The sequence below is a fragment of the Felis catus genome, chromosome D4, assembly GCF_018350175.1.
Source record: "Felis catus isolate Fca126 chromosome D4, F.catus_Fca126_mat1.0, whole genome shotgun sequence".
Taxonomy (NCBI): domain Eukaryota; kingdom Metazoa; phylum Chordata; class Mammalia; order Carnivora; family Felidae; genus Felis; species Felis catus.
Window position 1 is genome coordinate 13,173,460 of NC_058380.1, and position 20,815 is coordinate 13,194,274.

General features: G+C 37.9%; 1 protein-coding gene across 10 annotated transcripts in view; it reads right to left on the bottom strand.

The window, feature by feature from the left end:
* The window catches only part of TRPM3 (transient receptor potential cation channel subfamily M member 3), an 804,873-nt gene that overhangs the window by 114,255 nt on the left and 669,803 nt on the right, over window positions 1-20,815 (bottom strand). For all 10 annotated transcript variants that reach the window (XM_019815754.2, XM_045042771.1, XM_003995389.6 and 7 more), the window contains one exon: window positions 10,169-10,241. In XM_019815754.2, coding sequence (XP_019671313.1) covers window positions 10,169-10,241 — 73 coding nt within the window. The remainder of the gene's footprint in view (window positions 1-10,168; window positions 10,242-20,815) is intronic.

Genomic DNA, 20,815 nt, shown 5'->3' on the forward strand with positions numbered 1-20,815 from the left:
TTTAATGTTTGTTTACTTTGAGAGAGAGAGTGAAGGGGAGGGGCAGAGAGAGAGAGAGAGAGAATCCCAAGCAGGCTCTGCACTATCAGTGCAGAGCCTGACCTGGGGCCCCATCTCATGAACCAAGAGATCATGGCCAAAGCCAAAATCAGGAGTCAGATGCTTAACTGACTGAGCCACCCAGGCACCCGTGAAGACAGTTTCTAAGGAACTATTTATCACCCAGCGTTCACACTGAACCTGGGCGGGTCTTGTGACTCCCTTCTGCCAATGGAATGCAGCAGAAAAGACACTATGCGGATTCCAGGCTTGAGTCTTCGGAAGGGATGGCAGCTTCTCTTTTGTCTCTTGTGGCCAGTGCAGAACTGTGTCCCTTCCTCTTCAGCCAGGGATTGCCAACACGTTTCTCCTGGGTTACAGCTCCTGTGTTCCAGGTTCTGTGTTTTCTGTTTCTGTTGTTGTTTGTTTTTGGTTTCCTCTTTCATTTCAGTGGTGCATATCCTCCAGTAATTTCTGAAGAAATGGTTCATGGGTAGTAAATGTTTTGGTAACTCACGTGTGACAACGTCTATTCTACCTTCACAAGTGGCTGGTAGATTAGGCATAGAATTCTAGATTGCACATAAATGTTCTTCAGAATTGTTAAGGTATTGCACAATAGCTTTCTATGCTGTTGTTTGGAAGTCTAAAGCATTCTGGCTCCTTTGCATTTGAGCTGTTTTTTTTCTTTGGAAGCTCATAGGAGAATTTATATACATATATAGTATTTATGTATTTAGTACATTATATAGTATTTATATGCATATATAAATTATGTATATATAAATACCATATAATTTATATTTATATAATTTATGAGTTTTATGATTATATTAAATATAATTTATAAACATGATATTTATAATATAACACAGTAAAACATATAATATATATATATGTATATATATATATATATTTGGCTTCCCATGTTCTGCAGTTTTTATAATATAACTTGATATGGGTTTATTTTTGCCCATTGTACTGGGCACTCAGTGGGTCCTTATAATCTAGAAATGTGTGTTCTGGAGTTCTGGGACATTTTCTGGAATTATTGCAATGATGATTATATATCATCATATATATTCTTATATATATTCATATATATATATATATATTCATATATATATATATATATATATATATAACATCTACTGTATGTTAAGCATTTTTCTGGGTGTTTGGATACAAAGTCAAAGAAGACATAATCCTTATCCTCCAGAAACTTCCTGTGGGAGGTGGGTTTATAATCAGGATGATCCACTTCCCCAGTTTACCTGGATATTCTTGGTTTATTCTCATTTCTCTGGCATAATTATCAGTATTTTTCACTTCCATGCCCAAGAAAGTCTCCGTTTGGAGATAAATCATCTGCTAACCATTCCACAGAGTTCTTGCAAAGATTAGATGATGAAATTATGTGAAGATGCTTTGTGAATTGTAAAACATACAAATAACAGGATGAAAAGATTTAAGGTCTTTTATTGCATTCTCCTACTGAGACAAACAAGTGTCTAAAATTGCTATCTACCTTGCTCTCTGTTATTGCTTTAAGATCTGCTTGGATTTGTAAGAAAATAAATTTGCGAGCAAATTAATTTCATTTTAAGGCAGTTTAGTATATTCTCAATAATTTTCAAGATTAAAGTCCTTTTGTGTGTGTGTGTGTGTGTGTGTGTGTGTGTGTGTGTGTGTGTGTACCTGTTTTGGATCATTACATGTGTGCTTGAAATTTATTTATCATTTGCTATTGTGTTCAGATTTATGGGTCCTCCTTTCAAATTTAACATTTTATGATTCTGTTGGATTTTGGACATAGGGGATATGCCAATTCCCTAGGAAATTTTTTTTAAGTTTATTGATTTATTTTGAGAGAGAGAGACAGACAGACACAGAGACAGAGAGAGAGAGAGAGAGAGAGAGAGAGAGAGAGAGCAGGGGCGAGGCATAGAGAGAGGGAGAGAGAGGGAATCCCAAGCAGGCTCTGCACTGTCAGCACAGAGCCCAATGCATGGCTTGAACTCACGAGCTGTGAGATCATGACCTGAGTGGAAGTCAAGAGCCAGATACTTAACTGACTGAGCCACCCAGGCACCCCAGTTCCCTAGGACTTTTTAAAGCCTATTGAAAAGGGAAAAGGTATAAACATAGTAGATGTAAGGTAGTTACCATAAAGAAGGCAGAGTGTCTGCCCAGGAGCTTCCAATGTCACTGTCTCATGTGTTCCTTACGCGCCTCCATGTGAGAGCTATGATTTTTTTTTTTCACACAGAGAAGGGAACTGAGGCATATATACAGAGGTTAAGCAACCTAGTTAATACCACAGCCAGTAAAGCACTAAGATCTAAAAATATATCCAATCTGATCTTAATGTCTGTTGATCATTCATTCATGAGGTTAACAAATAATGTTTGAATCATTGATGTCATCCTAGGTGCTGTGTATGTGTGGATGTGGTGGGGAGTAAAACAGAGGTGGTTTTCGTCCTTATTTCTCGTTTGACATTGTCCTCATCAGTCAGACCATCATGTCTGACCATCATGAAACAGATTTTTCCAGGTACTGGGTTAAATGCTTGACTTGCATTATCGATTAATATGGTTACAACAGCTGTGGGAGAGGTATTATAATTATCTGGGTTTTATAGATAAGGAAACTGAGTCTCAGGGAGGGTAAGCAGTATGATCAACAGGGAGTAGTGATGCTCTTATGGGCATCATTGTCACTATTATCAGGAACTTGCTGGGCAGTCCCACTGTGACAAGTACTACCCTGAGGGGCTGGGGCAACAGTGCAGGATGGCACGGAGGGAGCCCAGAGGGGAAAGCCTGGGGCCACTGGCCTTCACAGAACCATTTTTTTCCTAAAGAACAGTTTTCGGTCTTGGGGGAAAAAGGGGGTAAGAATGTGATTTCCTTTAATATTTTTGGCAGAAATACTCAAGTACAGACCATTAAAATTTAAAAAGGTAATACTGACTATAATAATAATGCATAATCATTCTGTAGTAGAAAATATTAAGAAGTTACGTATTTAGGTCCACCTGAAGTAAACTTTATGAGTGTGATTTGGGTGAATGTCTGGGCCTTAATTAGTATTCATTTGACTTAGTTTCTGTTTTTGTCTATGGAATGAAGAATTTATTCCTGGTATATAGATATTGAGGCATTTGCATGTGAGACAAGTCTGACGCTCTTTGACCCTCAGTACTTCAGAGAAGTGTGTGTGTGTGTGTGTGTGTGTGTGTGTGTGTGTGTGTGTGTGTATTTTTCAAGTTGCTTCTGGTCTTACCAGCATTCTTTCCTTCTCTACTTCCTGGCTACAGAATCGTTTGTGTGTGTGTGTGTTGGGGTGGGGGACCCACAACTGTGTGACTTGGTAGAGCTGATCCCTTCTCTCATGTCATGGATCACAGGGATTCTCCCATCTCCTTTGCTGTGGTGATGAATTCAGGGGTGGGTGCTGATTTTAAGGCAAGCATATGCAAGTTCTCCCTGGGCCCCTTCTGCTGTAATTGCCAGGAATTTAATGGATTTACTCAGCTGGTTTTGGGTCTGAGCCTAGCACTGCTGATGGCTGTTGTGTGTGACAGGTGTACAGACTAATGTTGAGAGAGAGAGGACAGTCCCCGATGATGTCATTGGAACCCTGGATCCTGCCTGGCCTGAACTCGGTTTACCCTTCAACTTCCTGGTGATGTGAATCCACAAATCTATCTTACTTATTTTTGCTTGAGCTAATTTGAATTGTGTTTCTGTCACCTGTAAGCAAAAAAATTCCTGGTTGAAATCAAATTCCACTGGTGATCTAATCTTTAAATATAAAACAAGTGTCCGATTACACTGATTCTTGCCATTACATTAAGAGAAGTTGTGGGCATTCTAGTTTTATCACTAAGATATTGGGTGTGCAGCCAAGGTCATCTGGTAGCTAAGTGCCCTGGTAAGAGCTCTGAGAGTTTTAAGGAAGCAGATACCTTGATCTACATAGGTTTTGGGGCCCATGCCAGGACTCTAACTGCTCATGGTCAATCAGCTCTGTGACTTCTACATTAAAGATTTGACTAAAGGGCTAAAATGAGCCATCTGGCAACAAGTGCACAGAGGAAGCCTGATTTACAAATCAAAGGACAGAAGGAAGACTAAAGATGGCCTCAAGCAGAGAAGGATTTAATATTTTTGTAAAGAGTCTTCATTGTAAAAATAAGCTAGTGAATTTGGTCTCTAACTGAAATATTTCACTATTCACCCACAGTTTAGCCCCCATGCCCTTATTTTTTTGAATTTGAGAGAGAGAGAGAGAGCACAAGGTGGGGAGAGGGGCTGAGGGGGAGAGAAAGAGACAGAGAGAGAGAGAGAGAGAGAGAGAGAGAGAGAGAGAGAGAGAGAGAGAATCTTAAGCAGAGCGCAGAGCCCCATGTGGGGATCAATCTCATAACCCTGGGATCATGACCTAAGCTGAAATCAAGAGTTGGACGCTCATTTGACTGAGCCACTCAGGCGCCCCTTAAGGTTAAAATGAAGTGATAATGCCACACATTTTGACCTTGCTGATCTCTTTTGGATAAATTTCATTTACTTCCATTTGTATAATATTTAGTAACTATGGTATCTGCATCTCACATATGTGATGAATGTATCAACATGAATGTCTCTCTTTTTTTGGCTTGAGTAAGTCTATGTAAACAATTCCGAGTTAAAAAAATACTATTAAAAGAAAAACAATTCAAAAAAGGAAAACAATCATGCATGTGTTCTATTAAATTGCCTACACATAGGAAAGAGGGATGGGAAAGATTGAACATATAATCAGAAATAATTTTTTATCTTCAAAGCAAGGCCATAATTAATTTCATTAAGTCTATTTATGAATCATCTGAGATCAAGCAAGTAGCTTCTCAATAAACACTCCTAGATGCTAATTGCTTATGAGACCTGGTGCATAGGATTATTGGACGTACACTACATCAGGATGATGCCACAATTTTTATTTTACTAGGGATTAATTAAGCCATTTAAAAACCAAGATGAGTTATTTAGCAAGACTAATTATCTACTGATGTCAGTACTAGTTTGTGATAATAACTACATTTTCTAGTTAATAAAGTTGGAGGGGCATGCAGCGTAGCTTCAAAACACTAAAACATATATACACTTTATCCTTTTGTATACATTTTTTTTCAAGTTTAGTTGCTTGTAAAGATATACTTTTAAAGGAAAATGGTTCAGAACACAGCAATTTTCATTGTTCTATGTGACCTAATCAATAGCTTTCTTGAGAATGTGCGAAAATTAGAACAGCCTGGCTCTTCTTTTGACATTTCAATTTTTATTTCAAACTTCTTTCCTCATAGTTTCAAGAAAACTACAAATGTATTCTGTTAGAAAGAAGTTGTCATCCTCCACTTATATCTGTACATAATTCATTAGTTTATTACTTATCGATAGCATTAATTTTGTCTGAGGAAACGAGACATAAAATTAAGTGGGAGGAACGGGATAATTTTCTCTGAAATGACTGTGAAAGTCCACAGGAAAATTGGATTTTATACAAATTGTTTCCTATTAGTCCTGGGTTCAAATAATCTGCTTAGATTCCTCAGCGGTATTTCTAATCGTTTCTTATAGTGACCAGCTACCATCCATGCCTACCTGATTTGTACAGACACTTTAAATACTGCCTGCACATAGTACAGTATTTTTCTCCCATATGCACTTGACTTTTGCAGCTAACTCCATAAGATGCTGTCTCCTTTTTTGTCATTCTGACATGAAACAAGGATGGTTTTCTTGGCGACACTATGTCTTCTGCTCAGATCCAAAATATATGATAGCATAGCTCTCCCATTTTTCCCTTAAAACTTTTTAAAATGAAAACCCATACTTTATTCAGATTTTTCTCAGTCTTCTTTTTTCTGCTTGGGGATCCTATCCAGGAAACCACATTACATTTAATCCTCATGTGTCCTTAGGCGTCTCCAGGCTGTTACAATTTCTCAAGCTACTCTTGTTTTGGATGACCTTGACAGTTTTGAGGAGGAACACAGCGTTTTGCACCCTCTTTTAGCTTTTAGAAAATGCTTTCCAGAAAAAAAGAAGTAAGCAATAAAGGTCTTTTCCCATGCCATGCAAGAGCTTCTTTACCAATGAAGATTAAACCCAAAGGCAATGAATTTCTCGCTGATGGAGGACAGTGATGACCACATACTATACTTCAGTGCATGCACAGAAATGGATGTGATTTGACTTCTGAGGTGTACAAGAAAAGATTGTTAAAAATTGGAAGTAATTTTATCCACAGAGAGGGTCAAGGGACCCTGCTGTGAGCAGATGTTTTCTGGCTTTATTGAGCCTGGAGCAGAGGGACCAGAGCAAGAGGCATGAACAAGTCAGCCAGGATAAGGTGACTGACAGGAGGCTGGTCAACAATGGATAATTTACTAACAGAGGTTTGGGGTTGTTTCCAGTGAGTCTCTGGTTGCTGTGATTTAGGCAGGGCCAGGCTGAGAGGGAGGCAGACGGAGAGGGACTAGGTTACTTGCCTAAATTTTTGAGTCCTTTTCCCATAGAACCACTCAAGGTGTCTGAAGTCCAGAGAGATTAATGGCATCAGATCTCCTCTGTCTGAGTAGGGAAGCCTGATTTTAGCAAATAAAAATACAGGACTCCCAGTTAAGGTTGAATTTCAGATAAATAATAAACAGCTTTTTTAGGATATGTATGTCCCAGACAATATTTGGGACATTGCTTATGCTAAACATTTATTTGTTGTTTATCTGAATAGTCAGTGTCCTGCATTTTCGCTGCATTTTCCTTGGCTTCCCCTGGGTAGGTGTAATGGGGTGAGGAGAGAGCTGAAGAGGAGGAGAAGGGTGTAGGGTGTATAGTTTCTAGCCTCAGATCACCACTCTTGGAGAGTGGTTATCTTGCTGTGAAAGACAAATGCGACATCACTTATTCTCAAAAGCCACCCCAGGCCAGCATTTGAAACAACTTTGGATGTCAAAGCCATCTCTGGAACAACATTCTTTTTGTCTCCTTTTGTCAGTTTTGAATAGATTTGTCATTATTCTGTGTCCTATAAAAGTATCCTTTAATATATACTGATACTGAAGAAATAAAACCCAATGGGTTCAGAAACAAGGGATCAGCAAAGGTAGACTTTCCCTAGGGCCACCTGGCTCCTATCCGTCCTTCCCCCTCCCCACATCCGGATTCTGGGCTTATGGACTAGTGTTTAGTTTCATGGCTTTCTCCTCCTTCTCCTATCTACTTTCTGGTTTTCTCAGATGATGGAGGGAATAAAAACTTAACTATTAAAAAATTCCTCATGCATGGGATAATTGAAAGAGAAGTACAATTATAAAAATTAAGTGTTAAACCAGGTTTCATGCCCAGGCATAACTTAAAAAAATACATAAGAAGAATAATTTAACAAACTAAGGAAATCATAACTGATATAAATATGCTCTTGGCCTCCAAGAAAGTCAGCAGAAAGTATTATGCTTGACATCCTTCACAGATCAACTGGGTCAAAATCAGAAAGCATTTAAAAGCCTTTGCAAAATAGAGTTGACACATCACAATCTTTTAATGGCATAAATTCCCATTAGCATCAACTGTTGCATAAATAATGTTCATTATGGTGATTAGAAATGTTAATTTCTTAGAGCAATCATAATTTCTTTTAATCTACTATGGCAGTGTTTTTTAAACTGCAGGTTATGACCCGTTAGTGGGTCATGAAATCAAGTTAGTGGGATATAATCAGCATTAAAGAGAATAGAACGGAATGGAATAGAAAATATCCAATTTCATTGCACACAGTCAATGTAAATATTATTTCATGTACTTTAACCTGAGTTCTAAAAACATATGTAGGTACTTGGTTATAATATAAAATGTATTCCATATGGTCTGTCATGCACAATCAGAAAACAACTATTCTATATGATAACAAATAAATTCTAAGACTGATCTAAAAGTGAAACACAAATTGAAGTGACGGAATGGTGAACATGGAAGAAAATATTTTCAGTAGAAGATACTATGATGGCTAATATGTTTTTAACCAATGACTGGCCCACTTCTCCATTTGCTGAATTCTGTTTCAAGGTGGTAAATGTGGCATTCTACTTCTTACTATCAATGCAATAGAGATGTTTTGGTGGTAAACGTAAGTGAGGGCTGTGGGGTCAGCCTGTCTGTACTACTTATCTTGAGTATGTTACTGAATTGTTCTGTGTCTTGATTTCCTTATTTCAAGATGGGCCTGGTAATAGTCTGGCCATCAAACTTGTAAAGATTAAATGGATTTATGCATAGAATGTGTTTAACATGGTGTTTGGCACTTAGCAAGTCTTCAGTACGTGTTAGTTACTGGCTTTATTACTTCTAATTATTTTTCTGTAAGAATAGCAAATATCAGAGAATTTCTTACCTCAAACTTTTAATTTTATCTCTGACAAATGGAGAATGGAGGCCAGAGTATGCTCTGTGATTCAGCCCATGCATGGTCCCTGAATTCTTCTTCTCCTGAACATGCATTTATTAGTTCATTGGAATGAAGTACTTTAGAGCAAAGGTTCTCAAACCTGGGACACATGACCCACTTCACAGGATGGTGAACTTCTGAAATGCGATTGGGATTTTGAATGAATGTGCAAATACACCTTTGGGGAATACATGGAGGGGATCCATGGCTTCTAGTGTTAATGGAGTCATAGGTGGTGCAGTGAAGAGTTAGACAGACTTGGGTCTAAGTTCAGCCTTATTAATTAGCATGGTAACCCTGAGAAAGTTTCTTACATCTTGTAGCTCCACTTATCTGTCTGTAGAATGTGGATTAAATATAGCTGCTACATAATACAGTTGTTGAGATAATTAATGTTTACAGCATTTATAAAAAACTTAGCACTAGGCATAACGGCTGCCACATTATGGGTATTCAAGAGAATATTAATAGTGGAAAAGGGTAGGTATACTGGAAATTAGAATACAGTGGGTTCCTATTCTGAATTTCAATCGTGGAATGTTAATTGTAATCACTGAGTAATCATTCATTGAGCAATCGCTAAGTGAGTAATCACTGAGTAATCATTCATTCAGTAATCCATTCCCTAATTTATTCAACAAGAATTGACTGAATGCTGCCATGTGTGAGGGATTATGTGAGGTGCTGAGGAAGCACTAATGGATAAGACACATAATCTATCCTCACAGGCTTATGATCCAGGAAGGCTCACAAACAGGCAGTCACTAACCTTGTGATAAATGGGGCAGCAGGCAAAGTATGGGGCTTGGGGAGAACGAGAGAGACATCTCAAATGTGGAACCACATTCAATGAGGTTTGTGGTTTTGTTTCATCTTATAGTTCTAGTTTTCATTTCAGGGCTGAACAACTTCCTCTTGTTTATTTTAATGCTGAACATTATTGGCCAAGTGTAATATTCCTAACTAAGGGACATTAAGGGCAGACTTTGATCTGTGGAGCCTGGAGGAAACCACTCTTCTCTTGGATATGGCTCCAAATATGAGCACACATAGTGAGGCCGCTTGGTAACATAGGGCGAGAGAAGAGGACAAGCGTCCACCTTCTAAAGGGAAAATCGTAGAATCTAGGGCTTTTCTATTTTTGCCTTGACTTCAAGGAAACTTACAGTTAAATTTAATGTCCCATTACAAGTTTATTTTATTTTTTGTTTATTTCTTCGTCTCCCTCAATGATTTTGATTTTCCATTTTAATGCATTATGACATCTCTGTATCCGTCTAGCATCTCTGCCATATTACACGGTTTTTGCAAGTAGATGGGATAATAATTATTAAATAATCTCAGTCATGTAGTGTCTTACATACTATATTGGCCTTTTACTTTATGTATTTTTATGATTCAGTGGACACGATTGAATGGTAATTGCTTTAAACTTTATGAAATTGAGTCACACTTTGACAGCTCTACCATAGAAGAATTTCATAGCAGGAACAATGTCTTCCAGGAGAAGTCCTTATGTTGTCAATAATTGGATGTGTCATGGTATCATTTGGGTTTATATCCACTATTAGGAGACAAAGTTGCTGTGTTAATCCATTTAAATTATTTTTGTACTCTCTGGACACAGAAACTCTTTTACCTTTGAGCAAAGCTGTCAGGATAGCTAAATCAATGTCCTGGTGTCCTTCTGATCCCATTCGAAACACCGTAATCTGCAATTTGAGACAAGGTGACCATTAGCAATGCATGTTTTTGCCCAACAGAAATTCAGTGAGACCATATCTGAACATAGACTATCTTAATATACTCTACAAGGTAGATTTTTAACCACGGGGAAAGTAGACATAGCAAGAATTCAACTCAAAGGTTCTGCAATTCATTAAGAGGAAGATGTCTCAGTAGCCTCCTAACAGAGACCACCTTACATAATGATGTTTACAATGAAGAGAAACCAGAGACAAAGGAAATGTCCTTTTCTATCATTTCAGTTTTAAAATTAAAACTGGCTGGATTTACAAAAATGTGTAAACTATGAGTTGAGAAATTAAGTGTTTAAAATTAGCTAGTTTGGTATGCCCTTTGGTAAATGGTCCTACTATGTGTGTGTGTGTGTGTGTGTGTGTGTGTGTGTGTGTGCCCGCACATGTGTGTGTATATGCATGTATGCAATGTAGCCATCAGTACACTTACTCCTCAGCACTAGTTTTGAATGGTTTCAACACTGTGATGGCTCTAGATCCTTCAGCCCTCTTGATAACCTTGAACCACCTTGAGAATAATTTAGCAATTATTTCCAGGTTGTGAGAAGGAGAAAACACACAGTACAAGAACATCTTTCCTTGCAGTAATCCAAGGGACAAAAGTATTCTCCAGGGAAGGAAAACAGGAAGGAGAGTGAAGAGAGAGCAATGAAGGATTAAAACCTGTTGGATTAATACAAAGTTCCACAATAATGCTGAACAGTAACAGTGATCTTTTTTCCAAGCCAGAGGGAGGCTAGGTAAGGAAGCCAAAAGGTTATTTGTATATGTATACTGAATTACTATTTTTTCAGCTACTTTAGGCTTCAAGTTTCTCTATCTGTAAAATGGGAAAATAATAGTGCTTGCTTGTTTCCAACTGCATGGGAAGTAAACTTCGTAGGATTTGCTAATATATAATTAATTTTTTAAAAAAATGTTTATTTTGAGAGAGAGAGAGACAGAGGGAGAGAATGAGCAGGGGAGTGTCAGAGAGAGAGGGAGAGAGAGAGAATCCATGCTGTCAGTGCAGAGCCGGATGTGGGGCTTGAACTCACGAACCGTGAGATCATGACCTGAGCCAAAGTCAAGAGTCAGATGCTCAAAAACAACTGAGCCACCCACACACCCCACTAATATATAATTCTAAGTTTTGCCACTATGAGGGAGAGAACAGACACAGAGACTCATCCACTGTTAAACTATCAGTTGCCTTAGAAATCTAGTCCAGTACCCAGAGACAAAGTAACTTGCTTCAGGTCACAAAATGAGTTAGAAGGATAGTTGTGATTAGAACTCAGCAGCCCTCTAATGAGAAAGAATGAAATATGGCCTTTTGTAGCAACTTGGATGGAACTGGAGAGTGTTATGCTAAGTGAAATAAGTCATACAGAGAAAGATACCATATGTTTTCACTCTTATGTGGATGCTGAGAAACTTAACAGAAGACCAGGGGGGAGGGGAAGGAAAAAAAAAGAGGTTAGAGAGGGAGGGAGCCAAAACATAAGAGACTCTTAAAAACTGAGAACAAACTGAGGGTTGATGGGGGGTGGGAGGGAGGGAAGGGAGGGTGATGGGTATTGAGGAGGGCACCTGTTGGGATGAGCACTGGGTGTTGTATGGAAACCAATTTGACAATAAATTTCATATTTAAAAAAAATAAAAAAAGAACTGAGCAGCCCTCGGGGCAAGAGGAACTCAGGAACAGGTGCCTGAATTGGAAAGAAAACTTGAGATCCACAGGATTAGGATTCAGGGGGCAGAAGTGGAATCTCACCAGCCCTTTAAATTAACTCTTTCCGCCAGTCCGGCTGTGGTCTGAAAGGTATTATTGTGTACTTAGCTGGTAACAAGTTGAGACAACCAGGATCATATTGGAGTTCATTGTTTTAGAAAAATTTCAAAATTAGGCACCAAACAGAATTCCTTAAACATGGGACCTACTTGCTCTGCAGATGCCTACATTTTATTGCCTAATTAGAGATCACACTTCAGATGTAATTTTTTTCTGGGGCAGCAGATAGATAAATTTACCCCGAAATAGAACATTAACAGGACTTCCTAGGAACAGATTTGAGGAGAGGGAAAGGAAGGTACATAGTGTAGGGTTTCTAAAGAATTTGGGAAAGGGGCACCGGAGACACAGATACATGTGCTGTTGTTTGTCAATCGTATGCCAGGGCTTTGCAGGTTTTCTAGAAAACTGATGTGGGAGGAGTGGCTGTCCACCTGTCCATGCCCTCATTCAAGAGGAAAAGGAAGCACTAAGGAGAGGCTGGAGGATCCAAAGATGAAGTTTGTTTCATAATTTTGCCTTTAGCTGACCTGAATACTCTAAAACTCTTTTTATTTGAAATTAAAACAAAATTTAAAATATTAATTACACAATGTATATATCTAACCCCAGGGGGAAAAAACGTCCAACAAAAAAGTCAGAGCCATTTGACCAACCCCAAGTGTTGACAGAGATGAAGAGAATCAAGTATTCTTAAATATTCTTTGTGGGAATATGAATCAAGATAGCACTTTTGGAGTATGATAAGTTAATATAAAATTCCTTGGTATTGATGTATGATTCTTTAACAACACTAAGATTTTATTTAGGATCTTTACAACTGTGTTTGGAAATGAGGTTGGTACATGTAACCCATCCTGCCTCATTTTGGTATTAGAGTTGTACTAACTGTTCAGTATGACTTGGAAAACTTTTTTTTTTTTATTTACTTATGCCCCAGAACGGTTTCCATAACAAAGGAATTCTCCTGGTTCTGGCAGGTTTAGTAAGATGTTTATAAACTATCTAGCACTGAAGTGTTTTTAGGCATATATCGCTGATCACCTTTATACATTTTCCAACAATTATTGATCAATTTAGATTTTCTGCCTTTCCCTGACTCTGTTTCATATATTTTCCTATGTAATTAAACATTTCATCAAGACTCTCAAGTTCATGGGTATACAGTTGCATGCAGAATTTTCTTATTATATGGGACACCTGGGTGGCTCAGTTGGTTAAGCATCTGATTCCTGATTTTGGCTCAGGTCATGGTCTCATGGTTGTGAGATCAAGAGTTGGGCTCAGCGCTGGGTGTGGAGCCTGCGTTAGATTCTCTCTCGCCCTTGCCCGCTGCCCCTCCCCCACTTACGCTATCTCTTGTTCTCTCAGGCTCTTTCTCAAAAAAAAAAGATTAAAAAAATTTCTTATTATTTAAAAATCTCCTTTATATCTAGAATTATATGGATTTTTTTAGTCTTCTTTATTTTTAACTTATCAAAATCATGGTCATTTCAAAGAATCAGATTTTCTTGATCAATTATTATTTGACCAATTATTATCTTGATCAATTTATTGATCAATATTATTATTTACAATTTGAAGTGATTATTTTCTGCTTTTATCATTATCCATTCATTTCTTCAGTTTTGCTTCCTTGGCCATTCTTTGCCTAGAATTTTGAGTTGACATCACGGTCACTTTGTTTTTATTCTTTCTTTTTTTTTTTTTTAATAAATGTGTTTAAGATTATGCATCTCACATACTTTTCTATGCATTATGTCATTTTCATTCATTTTTAAATATATGCCATTTTGCCTTAAAATTGTTGTTAATGTTAAAAGAGTGTATGTGTGTATCTGTAACATTTTGCAAACATGCTGTTTTGCTTGAAAAAAAAAGTGTGTCTTCTCTATCTTCTGGGTACAGAATTTTAGGTAGATAGGTTGCTATAGATACAGATTACATTTAATTTTTATTCAAATATTCTATTTGACTTATTTCTTATTTCTGAGAGGCATGTTAAAATCTTCTATTATGAGTACATACTTCACAATTATTCCTTGAAAGTACAGAATCTTTGCTCTATATGTTTTGAAGGTTTTAAAAAATGTATAAAAGGTTCATGACAGTCTGTTCTTGGCACATTGCAGTTTTTATCAACACAAAATATCTCTATTTCCTATTTAATGTTGTTGCTTTGCATATTTTGTTTTATATTAACATTTTATTTGCCATATATACTCTCATGGGGGATTAGAATGTGTCTGATAGATTATTCCATCTGTGTTTTTGTTTTTGTTTTTTTGGTCACTTTTGTGTGGTCATTTTGTTTAAGGTCTGTACCTTGTAAACAGCAAGGCTAGATTTTTTTTTTTAACTGAATCAGAATATCATTAGGAATCCAAGGGAGAAAAGTTATGTCTAATATGATTACTGGTTTCTTTTATCTTATTACTAATTATTACTAATTATTACTTTTATCTTATTACTAATTGTTACTAATATGATTACTGGTTTCTTTTATCTTATTTCTTCCATATTACTTTATGTTTTCTATTTTCTAGACTTTATCATTTCCCTTCCACCTTTCTTTTCCTTTGAAAAAGTATCATATTTGCCTAGATAATATACGTACATGGCAAAAAAAATCCATAGCATAAAGAAATATATGGTGAAAATGAAAGGTATCATTTCTGTCCCCCATTTTGCAGCACCTCTCAACAAAGGCAACCACTATTCCTGGTTTGGGAGATGTTCTCCACATAAGCAAAGAGAATTAGACACATCTTTTACACAGGTGGTCGTGAGCTTTATACATTATTACGCATCATTTTTTTCATGTGACTACCTATCCTGGAGACCATTCTACTCAGCTTCATTATTTGTTGGCTGCCTAATGTTTCCTTATATGCATGTATTATGATTTATGATTTAGTTTTCTATTAATGAACTTTGGGGTGGTTCTTGATCTTTGGTGATTATAAACACCATTGCAGGGAATAACCTTGTATGTGCATGGCTGAGTCTGTCTTAGAATACAGTTCGTTGATAGGGAATTTGTGGGGCTGTTTACTCTGAGAGAAGGTCCTGAATTCATTGTTCTGATTCTGCCTCTCCTATTTCCTGCCTTTATTTGTTTTGGTCCTTAATGGTAACTGAAATGATCTTCAACTTCACAGTATGTATTTTTCTTCTGAAATGATTTCCAAACTCTACTTTCTATACCTGCTTTTCACATTCTAGAAGTTACTCAAAATTTCTTGCCTTCCAGCATAGTAACCTTTTTCATCTCCTTCCGTGCTAAGTACTGATAGGGATTTGTTTCAAAACTGTATATATTTATTATTTTAGCCTTTTTTGTCATTTGAGGGGCAGGAGGGAGATAGACACATATATGCTCCTTCTATAAAATCTCATCAATGTACATTTAATAGAAAAATGTAAATCAGGTAGAAGTTACTTAGCTATTTTATTGGTGATTTAGTAAATAAAGCCTGATTTTCCTCTGTAATAAAATTGGTATTTTCAACATGTACCCTAAAAGTAATTCTTGGATTTGTTTGACATGGTTGGTTATTTTGTCAAAACGCTATGAAATACAGGAAGATTAAAGTGTTCTTCAAGATTTGAAAGAAAAAAAATCACACATTTTGTTAAAAACCCCACAACTTCCCCCAAATTCAGTTTGACATTTTCTATCTTCAGCTCACTTGTGGACAAATTGCCTTAGCCTGGATGCAATTCTGATTCTCAGATTGAAGGGAAGCTGTCTTTCAAAATGACATGATTCCCGTATTCTCCACTCCTTGAACTTGTCTGCAAACCAGCTCCTCTGCTTATGTTCTTACTGTCATTTGTACCCCCGTTCAAAGTCAGGAAATGGGGTGTCATATCTGTTCCCTCTGACCCCCTGCATACAGGGGAGTCATGCACAGATTCATTGAGCATCTCTGTGCTAGGCACCTTTGAGGTGCTGGGGTAGAGCAGTGAACAAAGCTGACAGACAATTCCTGCCTTCACAGAGCCTATTTCTAGTGCATTCTAGACAGGAGAGACAGAGAAAAGCGAGTACATATATGGTATGTCCGGGTGCTTCTCACTGCCTCCTTCCCTCTCTGTCCTCAGTGTCACAGCCATTGTTCAGCCAGCAGCCTCATAACTATTCAGAAGTTTCTTTACTGGTCTTCCTGATTCTGGTCCTTCCATTCTATTCCCCATGCAGCTACCCAAGCAATCTTCCTGATTCTATCACCCTCCTTACCAAAATTTTTTAGAGGCTTCCATTACTAATAACTCTTAGCAAGGCATTCAAGGAATGCCAATCTCACACTCCTGGCTACTTCTTTAGTTTTATCTCTTGGTGATACATGGTCACTGCTACACTCTTGCTGTTACCCACCCTCCCACCACAGCCACGACCCCACACCTCATGCCCCAGTCATGCTGAGCAACTTGCTCCTTTATTTTTTTATTTTTATATTAAAAAAAATTTTTTTTAATGTTTGTATTTATTTTTGAGAGAGAGACAGAGTGCAAGCCGGGGAGGGGGAGAGAGAGAGAGGGAGACACAGAATCTGAAGCAGGCTCCAGGCTCCAAGCTGTCAGCACAGAGCCCGTGGGGCTTGAACTCACAAACTGTGAGATTATGATCTGAGCTGAAGTCAAACGCTTAACCAACCGAGCCACCCAGGTGTCCCTCCTTTATTTTTTAAAAATGTTTACATATTTGAGAGAGAGAGAGAGAGACAGAGAGACAGAGAGAGAGAATGTGTGCAACAGCAGGGGAGGGACAGAGAGAGAGGGAGACAGAGGATCTGAAGATGGCTTTGCACTGACAGCATTAAGCTCGATGTGGGGCTTGAACTCAGGAACCGTGAGATCATGACCTGAGCCGACGTCAGATGCTTCATCAGCTGAGCCACCCAGATACCCCACAACTTGCTCCTTTAAGGGCCCCTGAAGTTGTTTCTGAACTTGTAGCCTTTGTTTATTCAATTCCCTTAAAATTTTTTTAAATGTTTATTTATTTTTGAGAGAGAAAGAGCGTGAGTGGAGAGGGGCAGAGAGAGAGAGCGGGACATAGAATCTGAAGCAGGCTCCAGGCTCTGAGCTGTCAGCACAGAGCCTGACGTGGGGCTCAAACCCACAAGCAGTGACATCACGACCTGAGCTGAAGTCAGATGCTTAACTGACTGAGCCACCCGGGTGCCCCTATTTAGTTCCTTTAAAAGAAAATGTTTATTTTTGAGAGAGAGAGGCAGAAAGAGATGGGGACAGGGGATCTGAAGCAGGCTCTGCGCTGAGAATGGAGACTCCACTACGGGGCTTGAACCCACCAGCTGCGAGATCATGACCTGAGCAGAAGTAGGGTGCTTAACTGACTGAGCCAGCCAGGCACCCCTCAGTTCCCTTTTCTGGGGGTTCCCTCTGCTTTCAGAATCAACCACAAGCCTTTCACTTGACGTGTGGCACTGAGGAAGCCTTCCTATATAACCGGGACGGAGTCCTCACTTCTCCTTGTGTCTCTCGCATATTCTGTGCGGCTGCCCAGCACACTGCTTCAGCCCCTCCTTCCCCTTATGGGTACACGTCTCTTTGTATGAAACAGAAGTCCATTGGCAGCGGGGATCGCTAGCTAGCTAGTCCTTGCTCAGTATTGTTCGATGAGTGGATGAATTATTACCAAATTGCTGTGTTAAGGAAATAAGGAAACTGGTTTGGAGAAACCAAAAATGAAAAAACAGCATGTTCCACACAGAGCGGTAACATTAGGCTCTAAACCAGGAGCGTGTTTCAAGAGTTAATCATCAGTTTTAAACAAGAATCTCCTGGACACTGTATTATTACTAAGCACTTAGTCAAGCATTAGGTGATAGAAACTGGGCTGCCGGAGTTTTAGAAACTGTTTGAGACTTAGTATGAACGTGACATTTTTGAGATATAGGTAGCATCGACTAACCCAGAAGTATGCTCCACCCAAGTGCCTCACATTTTGGAGCCATGTAGATTAAACTGTAGTACAGAAAAAGACTCAAAGCGGGAATATATTATAGAAAAAATGACAAAACCCCGGAGGTACAAAAATGATTTGGGAGAAGTAATTTTATGTTTGAACACAGTTTGATTCATCTCCTGGGCAACAAACAAGTATATTCACCACTTAAATAATAAAATACAGTTTATGTGGCTGAATTAATCATGGACTTTCCACTTCTAAAACCCAGCAGGTCCTGTAGTTGAACAAGCTGAGGGTACAGAAAAACATACTAGAAAAATTAAACGGAGTCCTTTTCAAAGTGTCTGTTAATTAGCCTAATTTGTGATTTATATTTATGTCCAAGCAAGCAATGGGTCTGTGAAAAGCAACACAGAGATTGAGGCAAGCTTTTGAAAATGAAAATAACCATGATATTAAACTGAAATACATCTGTAAGTTGCAAGGGCACTTTGGCTCCATCTATCAAAGACAGAAAAGACCATTCCACAATCATTTCATGCTTGTTAGATATGTGAGAGACGATACCTGAGTTTGACAAGAAGTTTGTAACACGTCAGAGAATTTTAGAGAAACACCACAGCAACCCAATGGATAATCAGGAAAATTCTTACGATTTTGTAAGTATTTAGAAAAGTCCACCTATAATAATGTTAACCAATAGTTTGAGGACATTAACACACTACATCTGAAACTTTCCTTAAAGAAACATCTCTGAAATTTCCTATTTACTCATTCAATTTCTTTATAGGATCTGTGGATGTGTTTTCTGAGAACAAGGGCAGGGAGAGATGGGAGGATTAGACCCAGAAGTCATTCAATCAACACAACACAACGACTTTACAAAATCACCAGCTAAGCAGCATATTTCCCTGATGAGTTGTTGATATTCGAAATAATTTGAAACAACTGAGTGATTAATAGGAAATGCAAAAAATCCATGTTCATCAAGAGGCAGAACGATAACAAGACCCCTAATCAGGATCTAAACAGGGATGGTGGCTGGTCATCAAAGGACTTTAAGCAGATACTGGGTTCAGTTTTTACTTTGGCACAACCCAAGGTCACCCGGCACTGGGAACAGAAAAATGCAATTTGATGAACAGAATCCTATGCACCTAAAACATACTCCTATTTTATTTCCAGCATCTGAGAAAATAAAGTCTCTTTGGTTGACAGAATTCTTAAGAGTAACATTTTGCTAAAGGTACTGGTTTAGAAGTGGACATGCTGATTTATATGGAGGAGGGGAGGAAATCATAGGAAATTCAAACACACCTGGAAATGAGCAAACCAAAGATCAGCAGAAAGTGATATTCAAATTTTTTTTGTGAGAAAATTAATATCAAATAAGTATAATTATTTGTTATGGAGTTCCATATAAACTATATATTGACTTTCTATGTAATCTTCTTGAGCAAGACTCATAGTCTCATATTGAAGCATGTGAATAAGAAATGATGCTCTGGAGATAGAAATCAGATGAAATTAATATAAGTCTAGTGGGTCGTACTTTTAAAAGACTCAGATGTATGAGTTGTCACATTGGATAAAATACACGATTATTTGACTTTGAAAGGATATTTTATTATACATTGGATTTGCCAGTGGATCGACTGATCCAATTTGCTGGTTTATTTTATTCATTTCATTTCATTTCATTTCATTTCATTTCATTTCATTTCATATTTTTAATGTTTATTTATTTTTGAGAGAGAAAGAGAGGGGCACAGAGTCCAAAGCAGGCTCCAGACTCTGAGCCAACAGCACAGAGCCCAGTGCAGGGCTCGAACTGCAAGATCATGACCTGAGCTGAAGTCGGATGCTTAACTGACTGAGCCACCCAGGCGCCCCTGCTGATTTATTTTAAAGGAGTCTTCTCAAGTCTTGGGACACAATTCAGTTCAGGTTGCTTTCAGTAGTTTAAAGCACACCGACAGTACCATAACCTCATGCTTTCTCAAGGGACCTTCATGCACAACTGGGCAATTTTCAGCCAGAAAATCGAGGAGGTTTTGCTTTTTTGACTCTAATCTTTGACTCTCCTTTCTCTTTTTCCCAGTGTAATTAAGAACACTAGGGTTTGTTTCTCCCTTCAAGAAATGCAAATCAGAGGTCAGAAGCCTTCTGGTTCCAACATAAGAAATATTTTTTTCTTATTATAAAAGCAGTGCATGACTGATATGAAAAAAATCATTAAAAGTTTAGAAACAGTCAAATGAGAAATAATTTCCAAAGTCCCAAATCCTAGCCAAAGACAACTACTACTAATATCTTGGCATATTTCCTTTGAGACTCTCTCTCTTTTTTTCTCTTCTTTCTTTTTAAAAAAATTTTCATAGGCATAGTGTATACGTGTGTGGGGGGGTGGGCATATTTGTGAAGTACAATTTTCGTGTTCTCATTTTCTTTTCCGTTAGCATTATAACTATTATAAGCATTTTCCTGTATTATTGGGAGCTCTTCAAAAGCATAACGCTCAATATCTACAGAATATTGCATCCAAGAGATGTGAATAGCTCACTCAATACCTCCATTGTTGGACATTCATATTGTGTCTAAACATCTGATATAAATAACGATGTGATGAATATCTTTGCATTTAAATCCTGTTCTGTATTTGGCATTCTGTCCTTAGGAGAGATTCCCCAAAGTTGGGGCCTCTTGTCACAAATTGTCTCATAGCTAGATATGCATATGTTAGTACATAATAAGTTAAAGTTTAAAAACAAAACAAAACAAAACAAAAAAGCTTGTGCTGTCCTTGAACTATAT